The sequence below is a fragment of the Rhagoletis pomonella genome, unplaced genomic scaffold (genome assembly GCF_013731165.1).
Source record: "Rhagoletis pomonella isolate Grant_MI unplaced genomic scaffold, Rhpom_1.0 Rhpom_scaffold_02761, whole genome shotgun sequence".
Taxonomy (NCBI): domain Eukaryota; kingdom Metazoa; phylum Arthropoda; class Insecta; order Diptera; family Tephritidae; genus Rhagoletis; species Rhagoletis pomonella.
The window spans coordinates 6,217-14,311 of record NW_023461314.1 but is presented as its reverse complement, the minus strand read 5'-3'; the positions used below and the strand labels follow the sequence as shown (position 1 = coordinate 14,311).

The window sequence follows — 8,095 nt, the reverse complement described above, 5'->3', positions numbered from 1 at the left end:
GCCCATTAAATTTCAAGTCAGAATATGTGCTTCAAAAGTTATGACATAATTAAGTTTGCCCCTCTTAAAAATTACATAAAGAATTCACTTGTTTTCATTAATTTTTTAAATTTAAACACCTATAATTCAAAAGTTATGCAGCAAGTTGATCCAAATTTTTTTTGAGGCTTCAAGTATACGTCAGTGAATTATATCCAAAAGCAATCAGCTTGATATAGTTTCCAACAGTGAAAATAAAGCTAAATAACACCAAGGTTACCTGTATTTTAGATTTGCCCATATAGATATTTAGCGTATGGGGAAAGTAAGCAGTTTCATTATTCTGCCTTTAAAATAGGGCTCTCCACAATGAAAGCAATCGTTGGAGAGACGTGTGATGTCTTATGGGAAGTACTTGGCCCAATTTATTTATCGGTTCCACAGAAGAATGAATGGAAACGCATTGCCAACGATTTTTATTCAATGTGGGATCTACCTAATTGTGTTGGCGCTATTGACGGCAAACATATAAATATATTTTGCCCGAACAACATCGGTTCCCTTTTTTATAATTATAAGGGTAACTATTCAATAGTCCTTCTGGCAGCCTGTGATGCAAATTATACCTTCACTGCGGTAGATATTGGTGCATACGGTTCGCAAATTGACGGCGGAGTTATGTGGAACTCGAGTTTTGGGCAGCGTTTATATACGGGCCAATTGAATTTGCCGAAAGAAGAAGTATTGCCCGGCACTAGCAACAGTTTTCCACATTATTTTGTTGGAGACTCTGCGTTCCCATTAAAACCTTTTTTAATGAAACCGTATCCAGGTTCGTACAAGCAATTGACTTGTCACTTTAGTTTCATACTATTACTATTAATTCTTATATATGTATTTAGGAAATAATTTGCCTTTGGAGAGGGAAATCTTAAACAAGCGTTTGTCGCGAGCACGCCGAGTGATTGAAAATGCTTTTGGCATTTTAGCAAGTAGATGGAGGATCCTTTTGTCTACCTTGCATATGAGCCCAACATCCGCAGAAAAAATTGTGAAAGCGACCGTACTTCTGCACAATTTCTTGAAGATGCATGATGGAAGTTATTGCCCACCTGAATACGTTGACCAGGATGATGGGAACGTGGTAACAAAGGGGCTGTGGCGCAACGAAATATCCACCCCTTTACAAAAGGCCATAAGGACATGTTCAAACAACGCTTTCAAACTAAGGGATGAGTTGATGAGCTATGTCGTATCCCGCCCAATTCAAAGGACCGAATAAAATAAAGGTTGTCCAATGTAAGCAATGTCTTAATAATTAATATTTAGGTTGCCAAAGGTTCAAAGTGACTTTGGTTGAAATACATTAAGTTTATTTACATTTGTATTCGAAGGAGTAGAATATAAAAATTGCATGAAAATTTTAAATAATATAAGATTTTATAATATTAAAATTACATGAATTAAAACAAAAAATAAGCAGATTTAAAATGCATACTATATATCATTTCATTTCAGGCAACTAACAGCTGGAAACCCCTATGCATTAGTTGAAATTGTCCGCCTAACTACCACCAATAACTTTGAAATTGGATTTGATCCATCATTCTTAGATTAGATAAAAAATTATTATCAATTTACGTTCATTTAAATATAGACATACAGTTGTGAAAAAAATAGAGACAAGAAATGTTGACAAGTTTCGGATATTTTTCTTTTTTTATTAAATGTTTAATAATTTTTTATATAAGTATAACTCAAGATAAAAAACAGCATATAAATTAAATTTTCAAAAGTTGATCAGAATTCGGCAAAATTGTATACCTTGCTTTTATATTAAGAGTTATTCTTTTATAAAAATGATTAAACATTAAATAAACAACAGAAAAAAATCCGAAACTTGTCAGCATTTCTTGTCTCTATTACTTTTTACCACTGTAAATACATATAGTCATGGGAAAATAATAGGGACACGATGTTTTTACCACTTTTCGCTATTCTTATTTTGAATGTTTAATGTTTAATAGTTAGATAGTGAGCTGTATTTTTATAAAAAAAAAATAATAAACATTAAAGAAACAAAAGAAAAACAACCGAAACTGGTCAAAATCTCGTGCCACTATTATTTTTCACATGGCTGTATGTATGTACATTACTTTTATTTCACTTTTAAGGTAACCGTAGTATATTTATTTATTTTAAAATTAAAATTTATTAAAATTTCCTCACATTGGTTACAGATCATACTATAAACAAAATACACATAAATCATAAATTATAGTAGCAGTATATTTTTGGCAATGAAAACATTTTAAATTTTATAGAAGCAACACAGTTTCAAAACAGTTTGTTTATTTGACGAAAACCTGTTAACTTTTTTAAATTTTGTACAAAATTTGAAATGTGAATTCATATGAGTTTTCTTTTAAAACACTGTACAGCACTCGGCTGGGTATTGGACCAAGCCAACTTTTTTAAGAGAATGAGAGATAAGTAAAAAAACATATTATTCTTGTTGTTATTTAATTTTGGTTATTTTTTTTATGAAATTATATACATACATATATTTTTTAACAAAATCCGTGTAAATCCAAGTTTGTGCAATATTTAAAACGGTAATTTTTAGCCATTTACATTTTGTACTTTGTACATACTCACACTTGGATTTACACGGGTTTTGTTAAAGAATACATGTACATAATTTTATTAAAAATTACCTATATTAATAGCAACAAAAATAGTATTATATAAAAAAAATATAATACATAAAAATATTAATAATAAATATATATGTAATAATAAAATTCTAATATATGCCTTTTGTTATATAAAAATAAGTTACTAGACACTTCAAACTACAGTATATTTTATTTATTACCAAAAACTTAAATGTGTATTTGTACATATATTCATATCACTACACCGTAGTGTAAATCATTTAATTAAAAAGGAACTATCAATTCAGTCACGTTTAAATTACATTGTAATTAATTCAGTTGGAACGTTAATACAGGTACTAATGGCCAATGTACATTACATTGGATTAAATTAAAAGTAAATTAATTTTCCACGCCGTTGTAGGCTAAGTTCAAAATTTGAATTTTTAAAAAGTCTTGATCTTCTTCAGAATGCTTAAGAAGATAAGAATCAAGCACTGATAGAAATTGCGAATTACGGCTTAGTTGTTGTGCAGGTGCTTCAGACTTTTTTAGCCAGTCACTTACAGTACCACAAAGTTGATCTAGCCGATCCTCATCTCTTTTCCGCTTTATAGATCTATTCGAACTGGCGCCTACGTCTTGTTGGCTCTCAATTAATGGTTGTGAAGTCGACCTGCAGTCATTATTCAACTGGTCACACTGTGCAACCTCATATGTGGAATCCTCGACAGGGCACTCCTCAAACAAAACCTCCGATTCAAAGCTAACTTCTTCAAAGGTTTGCTGCTGCGTAGGCTGGTTTTCAACTTCATCGATGATAAATGTGGTGTTTCCGATCGTTCTGTTTAGCGGAAAGATAGTTTAGTGTTTAATATATAGAGCGCTTGTGTTAAACATTCAATTGAAGATAGGGGTTATTGATGAATATGAATTATGCCTTGTACATAGAATTGGAATTATGAACGTCTGGGAACTCAAATATTTTCAGAAGATCTTTGGCAATTCGATGTCACATCGTTACGCTGCTATTTTAGCCAATGCAAAAAGGCCATGAAAACCAGGACCTTTACTCCGTATTGCGATTCGAAAAGCAAATCATTTGGGTTGGAATACTTGGCATTATGAAATTTTATTACTCCGTGTCGCCTTTCGAATCGCATTAAGTTCCTAATCGTAATACAGAGTAAACCCACAGAATAGGGTAATTCGATTTATAATTATATTATATCATAGATTTGGTGTTCATGGTTAATCACTCACTGTCGAAGAGCTACGTGTCGCTGTAGGAAAGTCATCGCATCCATGTACTTCCAGTTACTAGTGTCTTTCGCAGCACTGCCAGAAGCCCCTTTTCCTACGTTGACTTCTTTTAAGTAGCGATCGCGGAGAGACCTACACCGACCTTGACATTGTTCCACTGCCATTTTAAATAATTATTTATAATGAAATCCTTTATATTTTATAAATTTCCACTTACCGCTGGCACCGGCAGCAGCCGCCACATTGTTCCATGCCTTTTCTTTGGCCAGCTTGTTGCGGTAACCCGCAATTGATTTATCGAAGAGACAGGGATGCACTTGTACAGCCTCGATTAAGTTGCATTCCATAGCGAACACAAATAATTCGATTTTATTTTAATTTCGCGCACTCGGTCGTGGAAGTGGCGTGATGTAGAAGAATAGCGAAAATGGCGTTTGACATTTGTGTCGTACTTACTGTACGCCAAAAGTAGAGAGTAGAGTGATTTTCGTCCGGTACGGCAACTCATACGTCGCCTATCTGACGCTCTCTATGCAAACACACAGTCTACTCAACTGTCAGTTTCATCCTTGAGCGGAACGTACGCAAAGTACCCATTCTGACGGGGCCATAAAGTCTCACACTGACGGGGTTAGACTTTCAATGTTTCCTCCTCGTAAAAAAAACATCTGCCGTAAAATGTTAATTAATTAAATCGACGACTAGTCTTATATATACTTTTGTGAACTTCTAGTTACATATGTGTTTGTGTAAAGCGTACCTCTACCTTTGAAGTTTACCTGAAAGCAAAATTCTCTACCCGGAAGTAAAATGCGCCTTACAATTGTAATGCCCTGTACAACTTCCACAATTGAAAGGTCGTTGAGCACATTAAGAAGGGTAAAAACTTGGCTGCGCTCCACAATCAGCGAAATTCGACTTAACGGTAATCATATACATACATCTATACCATGAACGAAAGACACAAGATCACGCGGGACGGAAAGAACGAAAAAAGTTATTTTCTAGCTGCCGAAATCTCGACGCCATTTTTGCTGTAAGAAGTAAACAACGAAGAGAACGGAGAAAACCGCGAAATTGTTGAACGCATGAAAAATCATTTTTATTATGCAAATTCTTCTAAAAATCATGCCGTTGTGTTAAATTATTCTTTATCTTATGTGTACACACGTTGTCACAAGCGAAAATGAAGAAAATTGCAGTAAAAAGCCACCACCAAATTGTAAACAACGAAGAAATGTAAATAAACGGCTAATGTCAAAATCCTTCAACTTTTTTCATTAATGCGATTCTAACGGGCTACTCTCCTGCCCGCGTGATCTTGTCTTTTTGGTTCATGCAGCTATACTATTATATAAAATTGATTATATGGAGTACGTTTGTAACGACTTATTTCTCAAAGTACTAAACCGATTTTAATATTATTTTTTTTTAAAACGAAGCATTTGTAAAAAGACGCAGAGTGGCATACTTATATTTTTTATTCTTGGAAGATAAGCACGCTTTTTTTGGGTGTAAAGTTACAAAAAATTACAAAGACGTACAAGCATAAGCCTATTTGGTTGCCAAATACAGCGCATAGCTACGCGAAAAATCTGTACATCAGTGCCGATCAAACACGAAGTCACAAAGGCAAAAGAGATGTGTATGAGCGACGTGACTGCGCTATACCACATACATACACACATAAACGTATTTGAGCTAAACAGCTATTACTGATTGAACATGCTAAATACATACATATGTATGTGTGTACACATTTATAACCGAAAGGCAAAGCATCGCTTCGAAGTCATGTGCAGTATGTGGTTGACACAACAAATAGAGGTGGAGAAAACATCGATGCACTATCGATGTATCGATGTTTTTGCATTTTTGTTAAACATCGATAGGTGATTGCGACTATCGATGTTTCCTTTGTGCACGTCTGCAAATGTAAAGAACGACGAGTTAAAAGAGAACACGCAAAAGGTATGAACTATAAGATTATATTAGTTTCAACTTTATAACATTTTTTAAGTTTTTATTAAGTTTCATTCGTGGTGGTGGCGGCGGACGTGGAGTTGTGGTAATCTTTCAGCGATGGAGAAACACCTTAAAAGTAAGTATTTATCATATAAGTAAACGCGCATGTGATTTTTCAACATGCACATTTCAAACGCGTGCGTATGTACATATGTTTATGTTGGACATACATTGTGTTATGGCTTTAATTGTATGATTTATATTTAATAGGAACATCAAAGGAAAACTGCGAGGCTGAGTCCTCAAAACGTAAGCGGGAAGGCTCCATAGTTTGGCAGCATTTCGAGAAAACCAACGACAGGACAAAGGCGATATGCACTTACTGCGGAAAAATTTTAAAAACGGCAGCCCACACGACTAACCTCACGGACCATTTAAAACGCATACATCCCAATCGCCTCACTGCAGAGAAACTTCCTGTATCAACAAAGTTGGATGCATTTTTACTTCGTGATGTGCAGTACCCAGCTGATTCTAAGCGTAAGGAAGAACTGGACAAACATGTAATGCGTGTGATTGCACTAGACGTGCAACCATTTAGTATTGTGAATGATACAGGATTCCGTGCATTGATGCATAAAATGGATCCCCGATACAAATTACCATCCAAAACATACCTTCGAGATGTATCGCTTCCCAAAGTTTACGAGTCTTTAAAAGGCCAACTACAGTCAGCCTTAGAATGTGTGGAGTATGTGGCAATCACAACAGACGGTTGGACCTCCAAGGCGAACGAGAGCTATTTGACCATAACCTGCCATTTTATTAATACGGGATTCCAGCTAAATTCAGCAGTTTTGTCAACATCGACCCTTTCAACGTCCACTAACCACACTGCTGCGAATATTGCAGACTCAATTCGCGTGGTTTTGACGGAGTGGGGTCTGATGGGAAAAGTGGTTTCTATAGTGACCGACAACGACAGCACCATGAAGAAAGCGTGCGAGCTTCTGGAGGTTAAGCATTTTCCATGTTTCGCGCACACTGTCAACTTGCTAGTTCAAGATGTCCTAAAACTTGAAATTCTTGGACCTATTTTGACTAAATGTAAATCTATTGTTTCCTTCATGAAACGCAGCACTACTGCAATGGCTAAATTTAAGCAGGCCCAAAATATTGAAAGCCCGCTTGGCCTGATTCAGGAAGTGTCAACTCGATGGAACAGTGCCTTTCAAATAATAAAAAGGCTTTTAGAAACGATGCAAGCATTGTCATCTGTCTTGTTGTGTACGCCTAAGGCTCCAGTGCCATTTTCCGCCGAGGAAATCGATATTTTAAACGAACTAACGGAACTTCTTTCTCCGTTCCAAGATGCAACTATAGCCACTTCCGGCAGCAAGAATGCGACAATTTCTCTCGTTATTCCCCTAACACGCGAGCTTCATCAAAAACTGCAAAATTTGAGACCTAATCTTAAAACTGCAGAAGTTGTCTGTGCCTTCGAAACTTTAAGTAGCCGTTTAAATGATAGATTCGCCCACTACGAAACACGCACTGTTCCCCGAATAACAACCCTGATTGATCCTAGATTTAAAAAGGATGGTTTTAAATCGTCTTCAAATGCAGATCAGGCAGTTAAGGCTTTGGAGCAGGAGATATACACCGCCTTGCCAAGTACTTCACGGGAGCAGCCAACACCACCCGAACCTTCGCAGAAACCACATTTTTCTTTTCTGCAAAATAAAATTAAGGCAAAAGTTAAATCTTCTCGAGCGGATGCGATTATAATCCTGCGACAGCATCTGGAAAATATAAATGAACCGGAGGAATGTGATCCTCTCTCATTCTGGAAGGTTAATTTAAAGATTTTAAATAAAATATTTTGAAATTAATGATTATAAGTATTTTTAGACGAACGCAGATAGTATGATGCCTTTCAAAGAGGTAGCTAAAAAATATTTATGCGTTCCAGCAACCTCGAGCGAGTCGGAAAGGATGTTCAGCAAGGCTGGGCAAATTATTTCTGACCGGCGTACACGCCTCAAGCCTTTTGTAGTGGACAAACTTATGTTTCTAAACAAAAATCAAAATATTTTTGAAGACTTATAATGGAAAACCTTTGATCTCTTTTTTTAATACATATGTATGTACATATGTATATTCGTAGTCGACAATCTTATGTTTCTAAACTAAAATCAAAATATTTTTGAAGATTATTGGGTTCATTTGAT

The 8,095-nt window shown here is 35.5% G+C and overlaps 2 protein-coding genes across 2 annotated transcripts; both read left to right on the top strand.

Moving 5' to 3' along the window:
* Nucleotides 1–327: 327 nt before the first annotated feature.
* LOC118753701 (protein ALP1-like) lies at nucleotides 328–1,261 on the top strand. Its single transcript, XM_036488569.1, has 2 exons — nucleotides 328–811; nucleotides 882–1,261. The coding sequence occupies exons 1-2, from the start codon at nucleotides 349–351 to the stop codon at nucleotides 1,259–1,261; spliced, it is 843 nt and encodes a 280-aa protein (XP_036344462.1). The 5' UTR covers nucleotides 328–348.
* Nucleotides 1,262–5,981: 4,720 nt separating this feature from the next.
* On the top strand, nucleotides 5,982–7,717 carry LOC118753702 (zinc finger BED domain-containing protein 1-like; the record flags this gene model as incomplete). The annotated part of the gene is made up of 2 exons (XM_036488570.1): nucleotides 5,982–6,000; nucleotides 6,135–7,717. Coding segments are annotated over exons 1-2 (1,602 nt in total), but the record flags the coding sequence as incomplete, so codon positions are not given.
* Between the last annotated feature and the right edge of the window lie 378 nt (nucleotides 7,718–8,095).

Coding starts and splice junctions, on each gene's coding strand:
- LOC118753701 (XM_036488569.1), top strand. CDS start 349: ATGAAAGCAATCGTTGGAGAGACGTGTGATGTCTTATGGGAAGTACTT. Junction 812..881: donor TTTAATGAAACCGTATCCAG/GTTCGTACAAGC, acceptor ATATGTATTTAG/GAAATAATTTGCCTTTGGAG.